We start from the raw sequence: 19,158 nt of genomic DNA on the forward strand, positions 1-19,158 counted from the left end.
ATGCGTGGAGTCGATCCCTTTCGTCGATCTCGCGCGGCGAATTTCTCTGTTGGCAGTAACCTAAATTCTAATCGTATCGTAGACTACGTTAGAGTTCCGCAGGCGGTTCAGAGAGAACGGGGAGAATGGAGATTGGTCCACGATAATACACGACAATGTACAGGTGTAAGAGCACGTTCTATACCGGCACATATAATATGTATATGTACACATATATATGTATATGTATATATGTATATGGACGTTAAGCGATATCGTCCCTAACGAGTTAAGATTACTAGCGAAATTGCGCTAATCTAACGCCAATTAAATCTAAAGTCAAGGAACAATTCGGGAGCCGATTTGGAGGAGCTATTCAGTAACGTTATTTACGACGAGGCTATTTCGGTAGCGATATCCGGTCTCCACTTTTGAACTCTCAGTGGTATTCGTAGGGCCGAGATCGGATTGGATAACGAAACAACCGATCGGTTAAACGTGAGCAATGAGGAACGATAGATAGGCGATACCGGCTTAGGAGCTTACACGACACTTGCGCTTGAAAAAAAAAAAAAAAAAAAAAAATCCGTAAAACGCCAGAACAGAACCAAGAGATAGCAGGCGAAGTTGTAGACACTAGACACTATTACGTAGCTCACTCGGCGCGAAACGTTCTATTTTCCGGCGAGCAACGACCACTTCTCCCCTACTTTTCTCGCCTTCCACTCAACGTTTCAGTCTGAAACGTACCCCGAAAGAAGATATTCGAGGAAAGAGTGCCTGGAGAGTCTCGAACAACAGTCGGCGGGCCTGCGAATGAAACTCGCATCAGTTTCGCCCGGACGAAGCGCCGAGAAAATCCAGAAGAAAGTTTTCGCGAAAACACCGACGCTGGATGTACGCGCTGAAACTCGCGAAAATTTATGTCATTCCACGTGCAGTCACGTATAAGGAATTCTAACGGCAGTCACGAAAAGTTCGCCGATATGTCCGCGTGCAACGGCCGGTGTATGATGCATGTCACAAGGCGACGACACTTGAATCGCCAATTGAACAGTACTTCTGCGAATGATACAGGAGAAGTCCGAGCGCCACGTAGCATCTAGAGAGAGAGAGAGAGAGAGACCCGATGGGTCCGGTAAATCTTAACTGAGAGAAACTTCCGAAAATTTACGTCGTCGCGTGCACAGCCGTCCACGGAAGTCGCCTAAAAGGCCACATGGGACTCCATAGCTACAGCTTCGTCCCCGTAAGGGACGCATTAATCCACGTTAAGTCTCGACTAAATAAGTGCCGCCCGGCTGAAAAAGCCGGTCCCGTCGAACGGATAAGTAAGATTGGAACCAACATTACGGCGTTAATACAAGAAAAAGAGCGAGACTGGAGACAGCGCTGATAGATAGAGATTAGATTCTGCAAATTTGCAATTACGCGATCGCAGGTAAGATCTAATGAGCTATCCTACGGCCGATTCGTTGTGAATTTGGAGAAAGCGTGAAGAAGAACATCCATATAAATGCATGTATATATTCACTAATATGTTAAATTTTGAGTGAAAACTCGAGGGAACTTTCGTGTCCTTTTGACAACAACAAAAATCACAAATGTAAAGTTTATCCTGCGAATTTCTATACTCTATATTAAAATTTTGTTAAATTTTCCAGTTGTAAAAGAAATAGATTCCCCAGTTTCCCCGATCGCAAAGTAACGATGATACGTTTATTCGACAACTTGGATCACGACTGGTATTAGGATACGAGGTAACACGGAGAACTCGACCAACGTTGTGCATTAGCGAATGAAATATTAATGGGTTTTGCCTACTTCCCGATAAACCCTAGTTAAACGGTCTATTGTGCTATAGCGTCTGCCATCTGCCACTGTGTTCCAAAGTGTTTAGACACCCGGGAACTAATGGCGCGCTAGATATACGATCGTACCTCGCCCGGTTGTCGAGCTATGGCGACGATGCAGTCGGAGAGAGGAGCAAAAATCATCGTGCTATCGCGATATCACATCGTTTGTAAATGTAAATGCGCACGGCGTATCATTTGTAAATTACGAGTCGAGCGCGCGCATATCGTCCGCGCGTATGTCGATGCGAAAACGTATTTTCAGATCTGTATATTTTTAATGCAGCTCGTCTGGTGTGCATCATATCATGTGGAAAATTTATGAATCGAAATCTTATCACGATAAAATATGACGCGGGAAACTGTAGATTCGCCAATGTTACCGACGTCCGTGGACGTTGACTCGAAACGGACTTAACAACGTAACATTTGTCCCCGTACGTGACGTTCAATGCATTTCAAAATGTTTCCCTTTTCTCATTTCGCTGACACGATGGACGCGACGAAGGTAGCAACACACCCCACGGGAAGCCGAGGAATTTCCCGGCGGATCACCGGGAATTTTAAATTTTCACCGGGAAGCACGTCGTCTTATATACTTAGGAAGGGAAGTGGCATTTCGGCGGAATCCACTCAGCGGGTTCTTTCAAAATTATTACCTATTGCATACTATGACAATCGTAAGATCCGAAATTTTCCGTTGCATCACACGAACGTGTTCGTAATATTAAAAAAAGAGAATGGTCTACTTTAATTGAGATAAGCAGCAATCCCCACGTATCTGCGGAAAGGAATAATAACCCAGAAAAGGAGGATAACGTAGAGCCGGATAAAAGCGAGCGAATAATGCGAGGAAAGAGAATCAAGGAGATTGATGTCGAGGGAGAGATAGAGAGAGAGAGAGAGAGAGAGAGAAAGGAGGACGGAAAGAAGAGAAAAGAAGAGAAGAAGAGATAGTGATACTAGTTGCCTCGCGCAAAACAACAGCCGGCACTCCGCTCCCGGACTACAGCGGCATAAACAAGGTAAAATAAACAAGGGTGCAAACATTATAATGCAGAAGCATTGCCGACGGAATAGCAAGCCCCGTGCGTGAGCGTATGCTTTGTTTTGTATGCGTCTACTCGTTTGTAGATTTGCGCATGTAACTCGGTGCGGAGGAAGCGTGCTACCTAGAGTAGCTACCTAGGATTCTCTTCTTCCTCTTCTTTTCCTCCTTTCTTAGCCTTCCGACCTACCTCGCGAGACCTACCACCGGCGCACACGCTATTTCTCTCTTTGCCCGCCTATGAATCCCTAGTATCGCTTTTTGCGAAGTAACCCCCGGTGTCGAGGAAGGAGTATCGCCAGCGCGGGATACATCATGTAGACAAATGGGACGGTAATCTTTCTTGCCGGGCAGGCAACATTAGCGTATCACGGAGCGCTTTAAACGCGCCTAGCATTTCGGAGCAGACGTAATTACTCGACAAAGGGAATTTCGACGTAGGTTTTACCTTAAAATACACTTTCATGCAACCCCTCGTGAGAATTCAACAAGTACGTAGCATTCAACGAATGCTACGAACTTTTCGGCATTTGCGTTTTACCAGAGATTTTTTGCGCGATCGCTGAATAGGCTGAAATGCAATCTCATTGTTCTATATTTCGTACACAACGGACGCTCGCGGCTACCGAACGAAAGTGCACGGGCAGAACCGATATTGTTTTTCGGAAAATACATAAGAAAAAATGTCCACGACTATTTCCTCTGCAAGCGGCAAAAGTACCGGCATTCCCTCGTCCACCCTCATCACGCTTTTATCCGTCGTTATCTGGGAAAGCGCCAGGGGTGTCACCATGGGGCCGATACGAGAGAACTTTTAAAATTACCCGAGCTTTCCGGCTGGGAGATAATATGGCCTATTAAGGATAGACGACGCCAGATCGGAGATGGGAGCGAGTGGTGCGAACTCGATGTAGGAAAAAGCCAGCCAGGGTTAGTTTAATCCTCGAGTCTCGCCACGGCAAACAAGAGAGATAGAGGTATAAATTTCGCTTTTACCCCGATGACTACCGCCATTGTCATAATCTAACGCGTATTTCGGAATGTTCGTTCCTCCGCGTAAAACCGCGCTGGAATTTCGCTCTGGAACATTCCATCGAATTTTCTATGCTGTCTGCTTGCATTGCCAGAGAGAGAAAGAAAGAAAGAAAGAAAGAGAGAGAGAGAGAGAAAGAGAAGTCGGCTAGCGCGGATGTAATACAGAGCACACGGAGTATATATGGAAAAATAACGAAAGAAAAATAACCGCTCGTTTTACAAAAATCGCAGAAAGTGGCGTATCGCGTATTCCGTAAACGAGTTGAGAAACAAAAATGTTTCAGCCGGCTGATATTGATCATCATATTGAGAGAACGTAAAGCCAAAAAGAGACGCCTCTCCGAGATGTAAAATTATTCGCAGTTTTCGCATTTTGCGACGTTTACACCGTCGAAATGCAATCACATGCATTCGCCAAGTAACTGAGTTGTAAGATATGATTAAGGCAATGACATTACAGAGAGAGACATTAAATTACAATAGCACGTACTACAAGGCACGTGTTGCAAATTTGAGCAGACGCTATTTCGAATGTTACCAGCCTGCATAAACTTCCCAAGTGTTTAGTAGTTGCAACAGACTACGAAATGGCGAAACGATCGCGAAGTAATGTTCCGACACACACGACAATTTTATGTGAAATCCCGTCTGGAATGATACAACATATTTTCCGGATTTTCCAATGCTCCGATATTCAGGAATTGCGAGTTAGTTTAGCAGTCCCGGCGAGCGTAAATTTTTATCCCGCTATAATGTAAGAATACTTCAAGAACGAGCGCATTATTATCTCGAGAATTTAGTACGTGAAATATTTCCACGAGAGCTATAAAAATCGCGACGGGCCGCCGCAGGGGCGCGATGGGAAAGAAAGGGGATCGCATAAAAAGCAAGACAAAATTATGGTCTCGAGGCTTTTCGCGATCTCGTATTATATGCGTTTCATTTCCGATGTTCACCGAGCGGGCGTGTTATCGTTCCTTTTGAAAGTTCGCAAAAACGAAGCGCGCATAATAAAACAACTTTCCGGAAGAGATACGAATCAATGGTATCGGAATCGTATCAAACGCGCAGCGCAATTTCGTGCGCAAATAAAGTATCAAAATCGGGCATTTATGGAATTGGTCACGTGGGCGGAAGATCGGGCCAACGGATAAAGTACAATAACTATCAATCTTACGTATCGCTCCATTACCCGTTTTTCCAGCATACATAAAGATGTATACTTACACCCGGGCATTTGTTACTCTTGACCGTATAACGCAAGTATCGGAAGAACAACGAGGCTCCGAAGGCGCATAAAAAGTGAATAAACTACCGCGATGTTAGACGGGAGAGTCTTTAAAAACTTTTCCCGCTTGCTTTTATGCTTTACGCGTCATGTGGGTACACATATATACGTAAATCAAAACACTGAAACGACTCTTGAACAAAGATGCTGCCCGAGGGAGATCCCAGGTCATCCGTTCAAATGAAAATGATCTCGCTGATATGAAATAATTTGTGCCGGCCGATTCGATGAATAGATTCCGTACGCGATAACAAGTTGTACAGTTGAAACTCGATTTGAGTATAACGTGGAAATACCGATGCGTTCGTTACCCTCGCAAAATCGCCCCTATCCTACAACGGTAAAGCGAGACCCATGTTCGTGTCTATAAAACTTGATTACTTGCACGAATTCTGCCAGGAAATTCGAAAGGCGAATATAAGGCCCCTGTAAAACGTTCAAATTGCCCCAACCTCGTTAAAGATATGCGCAATGAAACATTTAACGTCCCGACACGCGAATAAATCCTGTCACGTAGCGACGTTACGTCGTGCCGGGGAATCAAGCGAAGGCAGATTGGGTAGAAATGAAAGTACTATGTGAAACGATCGCAACTCTCCGAAACATTTGATTGCCCTGACCAAACATACCCGCATATAATAGTAGGCTACCACGTTTCATGATAAAAATACGATATAGTCAAACATACAGGATATCTGAAAACGACCAACCGACGTGCTACCCTTTCGAGTACGCACTGTAACAGCTGATCGGACGAAAACGTCAGTGGCAACAAAATTAACTTCAATGAGGTCGTGAAGCAAGACGGATTCTCCCGGCAGAATGATATCGATTCTTCTTTTGCAGTATGTGTAAACGCGTATGTGTAAACTCTGAAGAGATTCAAAGTGATTCTTAAGCAATGGCACGAAAAGGTTGCGAAGAGGGACAGAAAAGGGAGAAAGGTGGAATAGCCAGCAAGCCAGGCCGGTTATACTTTATCTCCTGATACCATTGTTATTTCAGGCAATCTGCCGCGATCCATTTTGGAGCAACACGAGTCTGCAGCTTCTACAAATATCAAGTTTATATCAAGCGTACGTAGAACTCGCTTCTGTCAAATGACGCGATACGTCGTCGTGTTTCCCGTGTTTTACTTCTTTTTTTTTCCAGAAGGCACAAACGTGCGATGCAAATTTTGCCGTCATATATTTCGTACATCGTATATTTCGCTGCGCGATACGGCAATCTATGTTGCAGCACGCGTACGCGCAGGGATATATTGCGCGTGTATTCGTTCTCGGCGTGTAAACGCGCGATTCTGGATCGAGCGTTAGCTCGCACGAGTTACGCGACTACGGGGCGAAATTTTATTATCAAAGTTACAAGCCTTCATTTAGTATCATCGATAACGCGGACTATGGCGCGTCCCGTACGAATATCAAGCGGAATTTACGAGCTAACTTTCTAGACTTCGTTGAGTTCGCGTCAAGCCGCGTTAATACGCAATAGCGCGAGCACTGTACAAGGGCGCGCACCCTCCAACACAGACGTGCTGCTTACAAATACCTAAGCAAACCGATGAGGTAGAGGAAACGAAGGAAGGTGTAAGAGAGAGAGAGAGAGAGAGAGAGAATTAGAGAGAGAAAGAGAAGCAGCAGGGATGGCTGCGGTTTCGCCGCAGACCTCCGTAGGTTTACGACTCTGGAATATCGAATGTTAATACCGACTGTCATTGTATCAGAAGTTTCATCCTAAACTTCGGCTACTGTCTCGGCCCATATAACCGGAGGATTATTCAACGACTCGGAATCGACCTGCCGTTGCTCGCTTGCCCGTAAACGAACTTGCCGGATATTTCAGTTCGAGTCTCTGACGAACGAATCGATTTTGCCCGGCAAAATGTCTCCATTCGTCTCACGACAATACCAAAGAAAAACGGGAAATTCGTAAAGCAACGGTTAAGTTAAAATCTACAGCCATCTCTCTCTCTCTCTCTCTCTCTCTCTAGCGGCCGAAGATGTGATGATATAATTCGTACAGAGGCAAACAGAGGCAGATAAAAGCGGCGGGTAGTTGCAACACTGTTTATGAAAAAAAGCACTCGCGTGTTGACACGGCAATGTCCCAAAGGACTCTGCGCTAATCTCACGAGTGCGGCGTCCTCGGGAGGCAGCTGCCGAATCACCCCTCGGAGAGGCCGCAAGTGGCGAGACCGGGGGCCAGCATAAACACACTTAAGTTTCGGGGGTTGAGTGCAGCAGCCCGTCACTTGCACGGTCGCCATTCCACGGAGGGACTCTCCGCCTAAGTACTTGAGTACAGCAGGCACCGTTGGCTAAGAGTTTGTTGCTGTTTCTTGTTCTCTCGCGTTGCCTCCGTCGCCGGAGAGCTACCCCTTAATCGCCGGGGTAAGTTTAATGTCGCGCCGAACAACGCGAGTCGCATTGTTATTGCGGCCTTTAGCGAACGTTTCCCGACACATTTTTCGTAAGGAAGTAAGAGGATGATGATGATGATGAGGACAACGACGTGATCCACCCAGTCGATCGTACCAACCATAACACCTTACCTCTATAATATAATTCTCCAAAGGTCGCGTCTTGAGAAGGAACACGAGCGGTCGCGTTAACACAGCGTGCGCCATCTTCGCCGAAAAGATGTCGATGGGATTTTCTGAAGCGAATTCTTCGCGTCTCTACCAATCGTCTGATAGGATCCGGGTACACGACCGAAAGGTTGAAATATATGCGTCCGCTATTGCTTTAGTTTAACTAACGGATTTTTTTCAGCGATGTGATCCCGAGAGAAAAATGCACCCGCACTGTGCATCCGTCGAGTGATAAACGCTTTCGCGATGTATCCGAAGCGTTTTGGAGCGCAAGGTACGTCTATCTTATTAACTCGCGGTCTACATTCGCGGAACGCGGACCGTAACTGTAAAAATAATCAACGTGTACTCCGCCCGCTTCGCTACTAACAGCGTAATACGCTTCTCGTTTTACGATCCTCTTCTACCGACGTTTCGAGCCCGATATCGCGCGGCCACGACACATACACACACGCGCGCGCAAGCATCGACCTCGTGTCATAGGGTCCCTTACGTCGGCCACGGGCATACACGTATGAGCAACTACTAACAAAAATGCCGACGTGAACCAACCGCCAATGAGATACTCGGGATTATATTCATTTTCACGGTCGGCGACTCGAGCTCGCCGAATTACGTTTCATCGACAAACGCGCGTCTTTCGCGAGAGAATCAAGCGATAATTAAGCGGCGGATAAAATTTAAATACGCGATCTTCACGTACTACCGACAGTCGTGCAAAATGGAAAACGGGAAAACTGCGCCGGCAACGTTTTTACAACGTCGAACAGCGGGCTACAATCGGAATAGAGATTCCGTTCACGAAGGTGCATGCAGAATGTAAGAATACGCCCCGAAACGGTGGCCTTTATACTGCAAAAGCGAGAAGTGTTAAATCCGTTTACGCGCAAGAATCTATTCAGGTATTTATTTAAAACGCTCTGTCCATGTTCTTGAGGGATTGGCCTGGGACTGGAGCATTTTTCGACTACCAACGAGCTAGTTTGCTATTCCGGAAGGAGGCGGGTGGCGATGCATGCTGGGAATAGCGGCACCGTGGCTGCACAGTGCCCGATATATGTATATCACATCCCCGGAAAAAGGAGCCCCTGGATTCTACGGTTCGCATCGGTCCCTACGGCTTTTCCCCTCAGACATAGACGTTATAGACATAGAAAGTTATAGACGAAATGTTTATGCTCCAGGCTAGCAGTCATTTTTGCGAAATATGGGAATTCGTACATTACGATGCGAATAACGATGAATATGAAACGGTAACAAAATTAATTCGCTTCGAGAGATAACGGCTTCGGGAGACAACGGCGCAATGAACATCAGGACGAGATGAGAGCGGAGCAACGATCTGTTATGATAATGAAGATGAACGATAAAAAGGTTAAGAAGATTGAAGATATAAATTCAAGTGACACTCTTTCACGACGCTATCGAATTTCAAGTATGGGGGAATGCGAAATGAAGCGAACCGATCGGTTCGCCAACGTAATATAACGCTAAATAATAACCGGAAGGAGAGGCGCCGGAAAAACGCAAGTACCGAATTACGTTTGCGAGCGATCAAACGGCGACACGATTTCCTACGCGTAGTAGAGTAGGCATTTTCTGCGCGAACGTACGGCCCGAGAGCGTTACTTCTGTCGAGTCTGCACCGAGGGGAATATTGTCGCTGTCAGCGAATATGTTTTATAGCGGCGTCGCAGCCAGGACGTGGCTATAGGCGACGCGACGGTAACGCGGATCGAAAAAAGGAAGAGGAAGACAGAACGAGAGAGAGAGAGAGAGAGAGAGAAACGATGTACTATCAGACTAGGTGGGTATTGGATTTGTAATAGAGGCCATATGGAGCTATAGGCGCTCTTCCATCCTCCGATTTCAACCTGCCGAGCGCATCTCCTCCTCTCGTCGAAATGAACCATTTTTCCTTATAGAAGACGATCGCATCGGCGCAAAGACTGCCGGGTTCGATTCAATGCATTATTCGCACGATGGAGCAAAGAACTTGCGAATGTATCGCTCACACATTTTGCCTGGTTAATTTTCAAGAGCTCCCTTGCGAAAAACGCGATTATTGAAAGAAATGTCACCCGATCCTAAGTAGAAATTTCAGTTCTACACTGACCCTGCAAATTTCATCGAACTTGAAGAGTCAATAGAGAAACTCGAAATATAACAATTATTATATAAATTAGTATCCTCAACCTTAACCATTTTAGTGCCAGGGGTTTTTAAAAATCCGTGTCGGATTGTGCCATACAGCGCGATAGCGCTTCGTTCATTTATCTGCGAATAATGCCGATCGACGCGATCGCGCTGCTCTTTTTTTTCGTCGAAATATGCCGCTCGGCGCGCTCGCGCTTCATTTCATCAGTCATATCAGAAACGTTATACTAAACACTCAAAAGTTTGCGAAATTCGGAACCGAGCGCGTTGCGAATTGACGATCGTGACCAAACATCGCGGCACATTTCACCGCAGTACGCGAACAGCGCGATCGCGCTGCGTGGCGCTAAAACGGTTAAAATATGGATACGGGCAACAATGTATTATATATCGGATGTGTCAGTTCATTTATTATACAGGATGTCTCTGATTTTAATGATGATTAACGAATCTATTGAGAATAAAAAGACACCAGAAATTTATCTACTGGGTTTTTAATAATTCTCCTTGGGCTGCAAGTCTCATCTGCAAATGCTTTCTTTTTACTTTTGTTCATCCTTGTCATTATATCGAATTTAAATTCAAATATCTACTGTGTTATATCAAATTATTGGATGCACAAATACTATCGTCCTTACAGTTATCTACTTTCTGTCCCTTTTGAATCCTTGATTCCTATCGAAATTTCCAACGTCAAAAAAATAATAAAAGGATTATGGAAGAGAAAATGAGTTGCTCGTTTGCGATTTAACCCAACAATGATCGCGCGGATGACAGGTATCATCCATGCGTATTAAAATGCTTTCGTCCGTTTTCAATAAGATCTTTTATGTGATTATTTTTATATAAACAAATATTATTTTCCAAAGCCATTTTTTTCGAAAATTTCAAATTAAAATGGAGGACATTTGTCATCCACGTGACTGTTCGTGTTGCATTTACGTACGCAACCACTCCAGAGTTAATCTCATTATACATATATATATATATATATATATATCTATATATGAATTATTTAATATTTACTTGTCCCACATTCTCTACTTGCTCTATATAGTTAAGTCATATAATTAACATGTTGATTACCGAAAAGGAGAATAAAGATTAAATACGCGGGTAAAATAAAATATTGAAATAATTAATTACCGAAAATGATCAAACAGAGATGCTTTTTTAATCAATAGTACTTGATAGCAAAGTTACAGATCGGGTCTCGCAGTGCGGATCACGCACAATTTATTCCATAAATTTATTCGGCAGTATCGGCTATACAACGAACACAATCGGCCTCGATTATGGCGTGTACGCGATGTCCTGACCGTGCTCGTAAAACAGAATGGTCTCGACTGGTAGAATGCCATGTCGAGGAGATTGAGTTGCACAGAGCGTCACGAGAGAATGCAGTTTCTCCAAAGCGATTAATCCTCATTGGATGAAATTCACGCGATACACGTAGCCGACAACTGCGTTACAGCGAGCACAGCCGGTTCCTTGTCGCGACGCAAACGTTGCCCCGAAAATCTATGATCGCGGCAACTGCATGAAACTCATCAACGAATTATTCCGCTCCAATTTTCGTGATTATCACCTCCCTCCCCCTCACCTCCTCCATTCGCGCGACTATAACAATGAGAAAAAGATGTACGATCGGAAGATCGATCGGAGATAAAAGCTTTATTGCTGAGAGCGTCTCTCGATATTTTTCCCCGGATATCCCGAAATGAACAGCGGAAACCGTTAAGAATGACTAGCTCGATTTTAACGGAAGCAACGAAGGGTTGCTACACATCGAGAGCACCTACACACGTAACCCCAAGACGTCCGGTATTTCGATTAGTCCGATCCTTCAACGAAGCAGACAGGATGATAGCGCGATCGCAAAAATTCCCTTCGCCCTTCCAACCCCTCCGTCTCCGACGCGGGTATTGTCGAATCGACTTGTCGGAATTTCGCGCACGTGCCGCCAGAGAGTCTGCCTTTCTTGTCGGGCACATACGTACGTGATCGTTGAAATTTTATTCCCTCGCGCGAAAGTACACACGAAAGCCGGTGTGCAACAGAGAGAAAAAAGTTTCTTTTCGAAAACTCTCTCGTGACGGAAAGTAAGATCACGGCGAACGCGTCCGTGGTTATCGTGAGACAAAAATGACACAACGTCGAGTAAGGATGATGTGGTGATGCGACAGGTTATGGTTTTCCGATTTCTGTCGGTATACAGAAAAATTCGATAGAGAGAACGCGAACGATACAGCTCTTTGGATTCGACAATGTACTTCCGCCGTAATCTCTCATTTAAGAAGTTCCAACCACTTAAAAAGTGCAATTATGCAAATGCCGGTTGTTTAAGTGCGGTCTACGAGCGTAGCCAAGAAGAGAAACAGACGCGAAACCGTAATTCTGCGAACGCTAATGCAAGCATATTTTCGCGAACCTCGTGCCCCCCCGGCCCGATGAAATATACGGAACGGTATTTCACGACGGTCGCGATACACCCAGTACTGCGTAAAAACATCGTTGATTTACGTTTACTGTTAATTTATACCATTTTGTGCGGTGATTATGAAAATGAGGAGGGTATTGCCTAACTTTCTTAATTACTTCTCTCAGCCGTTGGCGAGCGTTATGAGAAGAAAAAGCTTCCGCGATAATTTACTGTAATTACTTACATGCTCTAATGCTCTAACGCTCTAAGAGATGCCGACAAATATTCCTGCGCCTTCGATAAACTATCCGCCCCTTCGGGGGGGGGGATAGCTATTTCGCTCAGAAATTACGTAATATATTTTTCTGGGGTAAAACGACGCGGAAAATCCTTGAAATTAAAAAAAAAACAAAGAAAATCCAGCGACTGTGAAGTAAGTAATTTCGGTAGAAAAAAGAACGGGACGGAAAAGACGGGAAAATAGCGATGGTCGATGTATGCCGAGCACGTAAATGTTGTTTATCGCAGAAAACGTTTCTAGTTGTCTTCAGGTTCGAATTGTTTCGGAGGAAAATAGGGATCCGCGATGTTATACCCCATTGCTGGAGCGCCAAATATACACACAGAGCGCCTTGATTATGCGCAACACGTATTCTCAAACACAATCCCGCGACACTCGTAACGCAGGTGGAATTCGAGGCTTCCTCGAGGCAGATAACTGAATTAATTAAGTCTCCTGCAAATGAGGAGATACCCGTGTAACAAAGGTGAATTAACACTAATTCACATTCGCGTATCCCGACGCTCGTGCGCGGATACCGGGCGGGTATTAAAAAGCGATGAAAAATGTTCGAACTAAAGTAACGGCGAGCAAGCACGCCGGCACGCTACCGCGCTGCTTTACGCGAGACATTCGAGAAGCGATCTCAAAAGCGAAAAAGGAGAGGAGCGAGAATACAAATATCAGACGTAGTAGTTCGCGGCGTGAGATGGGAAAATGGGATTGTATCGTGTCAATACTTTAAGCATCTGCGGTATCAGTGAACGTCCGCACAGTTGACCGTTTAACGCGAGGAAAATTCACAAGCATCCCCGGGGCCATCAATAATAAAATACAGCTGCGTGCGGTTATACCCGCCAGCCCTGCAGGCTCCGCTCTCAAATATCGAGGCAAGGAAGGTAATATATATGCCGATATATCCTGATTGGAATCTCCCTCCTTCTTCGACGCCACATACTCCTCTCTCCTCCACCCACCGTTTCGCTTCTAACCTCCTCCCACCCTCTCTCTTTCTTTCTCCGCTCCTTTTACCCTTATTACATCTTTTTCACGTGTCGAATCCAAATTTATTTTCCTTATTCGAAGCAAGTCGCTTTATCGTTCCACATTCGACTTTGTAAAAATCGCTTGCAAACAGGAAGAGAACAAAAAACACTCGTATAAGACCACCGCGCATCGTAACATTATTTATGCAAACTTTGAAATGTAGAATGTACCTGTAAAATTGTTGAGCTCGTAGATATACTTTCCTACGTTCTGCTCTTACAGCTTGTAGAGGATTAAAAAGATTGAAGGCTCGAAAGAATTATATTTCAGGATACAAATTATGAGCTATAAGCCGCCGTATTATCGAATTATATGTTCAGAAAAGAATCATGTAGTGTCGGAAACGGCATGAGAAAAAGAAAATGAAGCGAAATGTTGAGAAAGAAAGAGGAAAAGGGGTAGTAGTAGGAGGTGTTCGTTTACGCAGTTGCACCGGCATAAATCATTGGAGGGTGGAATACTACAAATATATCACGTTCAGACAGTTCAAGAATAAAATAAACAACCCCTTCCCTCTACCCTCTATCCTCCCTTGTGGCCCACCACTGAAACCTCCGTCTACGGTTATATTTCACGAGATTTCATTCCGGTACAATCTCCTACAATAAACCCGCGGTTTTCTAAGTCGTTGATTTACTTCGTGACCGTATAAACGGAACTGCTGTTTAATCTATATGTAACAATGCCAATAGCCCGGTGTGTAACATTTTCCCCGTAAATGTTAATAAACCTTTAATACACTGCGGCGCAGTAAAAACATTAACGGAAGTATAATAACACTATTATTCGCAGCGTCGTACAATCAAAACACTTTTTATTGCATGTATAAAATGTGTTTAATATTATCCGATACAGTCGCGTTTTCAAGTTGGATAATATATAACAAACACATACACACATACACTTAACAAGCGTACAACATTCTGAAAACGAACGCTGAGAATGTTAGTGTGAATATACGATATAAGTTGCATGCACTCACCTGTAAACTCGGATGACATCCTAGCTCCAACAAGGTTCGCACTACGCCAGCGTGTCCTTTATTCACTGCAATATGAAGAGCAGTTTGACGTCTTTTATTTCGAGCGTTTAGATCGGCTCCGGCACCAGCGAGAAGTGCCATAACTCCCGGCTCGTCACCAAAAGCGGCATGATGGACGGCTCGATCACCATCCTTATCCTGTTTTTGCAAAAACACATAGTATAAGAAAATGTCTCAAATATACTCCGATATAATGTCGGTATCATCATTCGCTATAAAAAAAAAACTGACCTCTATCTCTACATCCGCTTTATACCGGAGGAGTATTTTGATTACTTCTAGGTGACCGTTTTGACTTGCTGCTTGTAAAGCGGTATGACCAGCGAATACACCGTTCACATCGGCTTCTGGCCGTTTCAAGCATTCTTCGCATTTAGCAGCGTCGCCATTTGCTGCAGTTTTTACTAATTCTTCGTTAACATCACCCGAGACGTGCGTTTCGAATAATTTCTTCAATAGTGCCGATAACCGCTCTGGAAAACAAAACAGTGTTATGATTTGAATCAGGTGTATTCATTCATATATTATTATTATCGCATTAAAGCCAGCATATAACTAACAGAATGATTAATCAATGATTCATCTTCTTGCTTACCACCACTACTATTTCCTTGTACACTTCCGTCGCTACTGGCAACTTTTGTAACAGCTTGGGGATTATATGTCCATGATGTACTACAAACTTCCACTTTTAAGTCTCCATCATGATATATTTGTTGTACTCGTCCTATTTTCCCCAAAGTCTGGAAAAATTGTACAAAATTAAATATGTGACATAAAAGTAATTAGAATTATATGTTTCATACACTTAGTATATTAAAACACTTACTGGGGCCATTGCTTCGGCCCATTCCCCATGCCCACGTTGAAGTAATTTGATCTTTTCTATATCATTACATATTTGAACCAAATCTCCAACTGCAAATGTCTGATTATCGGAGCTTGAGCTAGTAACAGGCACAGGTATCTGGACTTTGGTAAGCACAGCCGGATTAAAAGTCCATCGATTGCCACTTGGATAAGATACAACGATATCATGATCTTCGTCGATACCAACGACTGTTCCTGTAGTGCCGAGACACTCAAACATCCCATCTGTCCAACCTCCGTGGCCATGTTGTAGCGATTGTACAATTTCCAATTCCAAATCGACATTAACCTACGAATATGAAAAGAAAATGTATTATTTCATATAATTTCCATATATATAACAGAAATATCACAAAAAATGAATTATTCACCTGATCACCAATTTGGAGACCGTGAGGTCCTGTTCTACCTGGACCTTGCTCACCTAGTAATGGCAAGTGATCTCTGTACACCGTTTGTCCTTTTGCATCATTGACAACTTTCAAATCCGCCTGCACGAAAAAAGAAGATAAGTTAGTATACAATTCGTCGTGTAACTGTTATAACATGTGTAAATGTTATAACAACATAATACTAACCATTCCTTCAAAACCAACTCTATACAAATTCTTGGCACCATTATCCCAAATAACATAAGCTGCTGAGCGTGGACTAGCTGCAGACCAATCTTGCACTTCATTAACTTTACCCCGCCGACCATTTCCACCATCTTGATCTTCCCACTGCCAATCTACGCCACGTACAACTCTTGCACCAGGAAATATGCCACGAATTGCGATCTAAAGTAAGATATTGATTTCAAAAAAAATGTAACAAATACAGTTTAAATAATAAGGTTATCAATCATTATTTCATACCTTTTTGCTTTTTCTTCGAGGTTCCAGCAAAACCCTCTCGCTTCCTGGTGTAGCAATGCGGAAAAATCTATGTCTCAAATGATGCTTGTCTCCATGGTAACAGATAGAGCAAAGATCATAATTGCCACATTCAGCACACTTCCACCGAATCCCAAAAATAGGTTGTTGGCGACAGGTATCACACATCGTCCCATCATGTTTCACTCCAGTTGGTGCTGAATCCAGTATACGCAAGTCAAATGCTCCGGAGCAACGATAATTGGCCGCTGTACCATTATCCCATACAACCACAACTTCTTCTGGAGATTCAAAGTTCCTGACAGTACCAACATGACCTTCTCCGCCATCCTTTCAAACACATACAATTATGTAATAATAATCAAATATTCTTAGAGTTTTGCTATTTATGCAAAGAGATTTTCTGACAATATGTCCGCATATATATATATCAGTCATATATCATTAAAAGTGGACATGTTACTGTCACTATACACAATACAATTATTGTTCATTCAAAAAATCATAAATACTTTTCTATATAGTACAGTAAAGTCCAATGACGAATTCGATAAAGAGGTAAGAATACATTTACAATCTAATCAAGTAGAGAATATCAATGCAATAAACAATGTCTACAGAATAACCTTATAGCAAAGTAAATTATTCCTTTTCAGATATTATTTTTTTACAAAAAATCACCAAATCGTCGGTGTAAAAAATAGGAGAGGCGTAAGTATTTATTACAAATAATCAAAAGGGAAAGGAGCATGGTGTTACATCGAAAAACTTATATTTAATGCAGTTAACCTCTCATCCTAACCTGTTTTCCCCATTTCCATTCCGGCCCACGAATCACTCGGGCGCCGACACCTTCCATCATAAATCGCGTTGTACGAGTACCTGTACTCGCACCAGCCTCCATCGCTCGTTGACAATGATTCCTTCACGTATTTTGCTGAAAACTTCAAGAACACGATACTTTTCCACTTGGCACGAACACTGTAAAATAACGCCACCAGGCGTCAAAACACACATTACCAACACTGTACCTCTAGGAACATTCCTGGCTTCATCAAATTTTCTGAAAATTATCTTGGCCAGGTAGTTTAAGCCATAAATAATCCAGAAATATTATCTCTTTCTGACTGAACGATGCTTTATTGCCAAAGAATGCGTTAACCTTTATGGCCTAATGTCTAACCTTCATTAGGTAATCTAGAAATCTCTCGTGAGTTTTTTCAGAGTCTATATATAAATATTGTAAACTTGCCGAGTATTTAAAAAAAGAGAAAAAAAAAATTATCAGAATACACTGCAGTCAATAAAATGCATGATTTTACACCTTCTAGAAAATAAGAGATTTCCTAGCTTCTAGAAAAATATAACTTACTTTTGGGACTCCTCTTTGATCTTCTTTACATCGTTCTGCATTAATCTCCACAATATGCTCTTTATACGTTGTAGTTAATATCTTAATTAAACCTGTGGCGAAAGGAAGAAGAGCAGGTTACAACATGTTTGTTCGTAACCGTTGTCGAATCTGAACTACGAAACGTTAAACCCGGAACGTCGGAACGCGAACCGCCTGATATTCGTAACATCGGAACATTAAGAAACGAACTCTTTTAAAATTATACCTTCTAAACATCTCCGTCTCTTCCTGTCCGATCAGTCCTGAGAACTCGTAGCACTCTTCGTAGAAAATCAAAACTGTTTAACTCTGGCTGAGTTATATGACACGAAATATCAACTTAATTTCACGTTTAATCGATTAGTAACATCATAATTTATTACGGTAAATATGATTATAACCTTCGGTATTCTGACGGCACAATGTCCAAAATCGGGGCATAAGATGTCTTTAAGATATCTTGAAAACGTCTGAAAGATATCTTAAAGACGTCTTATGTCTCGATTTTGGATATCGTGTTGTCTGGGGGGGGGGGATCACTTTTTCATTAGACAACCAGTTTCATCGCGAAGAGAAGCAAACCAGGGAATAATAGATGTTTGCATGGCGGTGAAGACGAGACGCATGAATTGACATACAAAATCTTTTATTCATATAAAAGGACACTTTATACTAGCACGTACTGTCAAACCTAGCCTACTTCCGTACAGTCGGCACCGCCGGGAAACTCCCGGCTCGCTCTCGTTTATTTCCATTTATCACATATTTATTATAATACGCGGCGAACGATATCAAATTGTATAATGCGGAATAAGGGCGCGATAGCAGCCGTTACGATCGTATTCACGTATAAAAAGAAACGTCGGGATGTCCATCGCGCGGGGGATTGATGAGTATCTTTACGTACTGACGACGCGCGACGCTTATTGAGTTACGCACTCGTGCGACCAACTTCAAACCGTTCCAGTTCCGCGTTCCTGCCGGATATTTCTGCGGTGAAGTGAAACATGTCGGAGACGCGATCGCGCGAATACGTTTGCAACGGCTTGTGCGAAGGCGTACGACGTCGGTGGGCAGAATTCGGTCGCTCTCTGTGCGTAAGTACAATGCGTATATGCGTTTATATAACAATGCAGTTGCGCAAGTCCGGAAAAGTGTCCCACGAACACTTCGCTGCCTCCCGACTACGACAAGAGTTTATTACATGCACATACTATGTATTCACCATGGTCATATACCTTACGTTACAGCTATATGCATATCATAATATCGTACTTAT

General features: G+C 43.3%; 1 protein-coding gene across 1 annotated transcript in view; it reads right to left on the reverse strand.

Annotated features, from left to right (window-relative positions):
• The window catches only part of LOC106742534 (E3 ubiquitin-protein ligase MIB1), a 440,290-nt gene extending 422,304 nt beyond the window's left edge, over positions 1-17,986 (reverse strand). Inside the window, exons 1-9 of the mRNA XM_014615582.1 lie at positions 17,859-17,986; positions 17,289-17,467; positions 16,469-16,816; positions 16,190-16,390; positions 15,983-16,102; positions 15,571-15,900; positions 15,337-15,484; positions 14,973-15,214; positions 14,682-14,879 (exon numbers count right to left, since the gene is read on the reverse strand). Of these exons, the coding sequence (XP_014471068.1) occupies positions 14,682-14,879; positions 14,973-15,214; positions 15,337-15,484; positions 15,571-15,900; positions 15,983-16,102; positions 16,190-16,390; positions 16,469-16,816; positions 17,289-17,390 (1,689 nt within the window). The 5' untranslated portion in view covers positions 17,391-17,467; positions 17,859-17,986. The remainder of the gene's footprint in view (positions 1-14,681; positions 14,880-14,972; positions 15,215-15,336; positions 15,485-15,570; positions 15,901-15,982; positions 16,103-16,189; positions 16,391-16,468; positions 16,817-17,288; positions 17,468-17,858) is intronic.
• Positions 17,987-19,158: the final 1,172 nt, after the last annotated feature.

The sequence above is a fragment of the Dinoponera quadriceps genome, unplaced genomic scaffold (assembly GCF_001313825.1).
Source record: "Dinoponera quadriceps isolate SergipeBrazil2010 unplaced genomic scaffold, ASM131382v1 scaffold113, whole genome shotgun sequence".
NCBI lineage: Eukaryota > Metazoa > Arthropoda > Insecta > Hymenoptera > Formicidae > Dinoponera > Dinoponera quadriceps.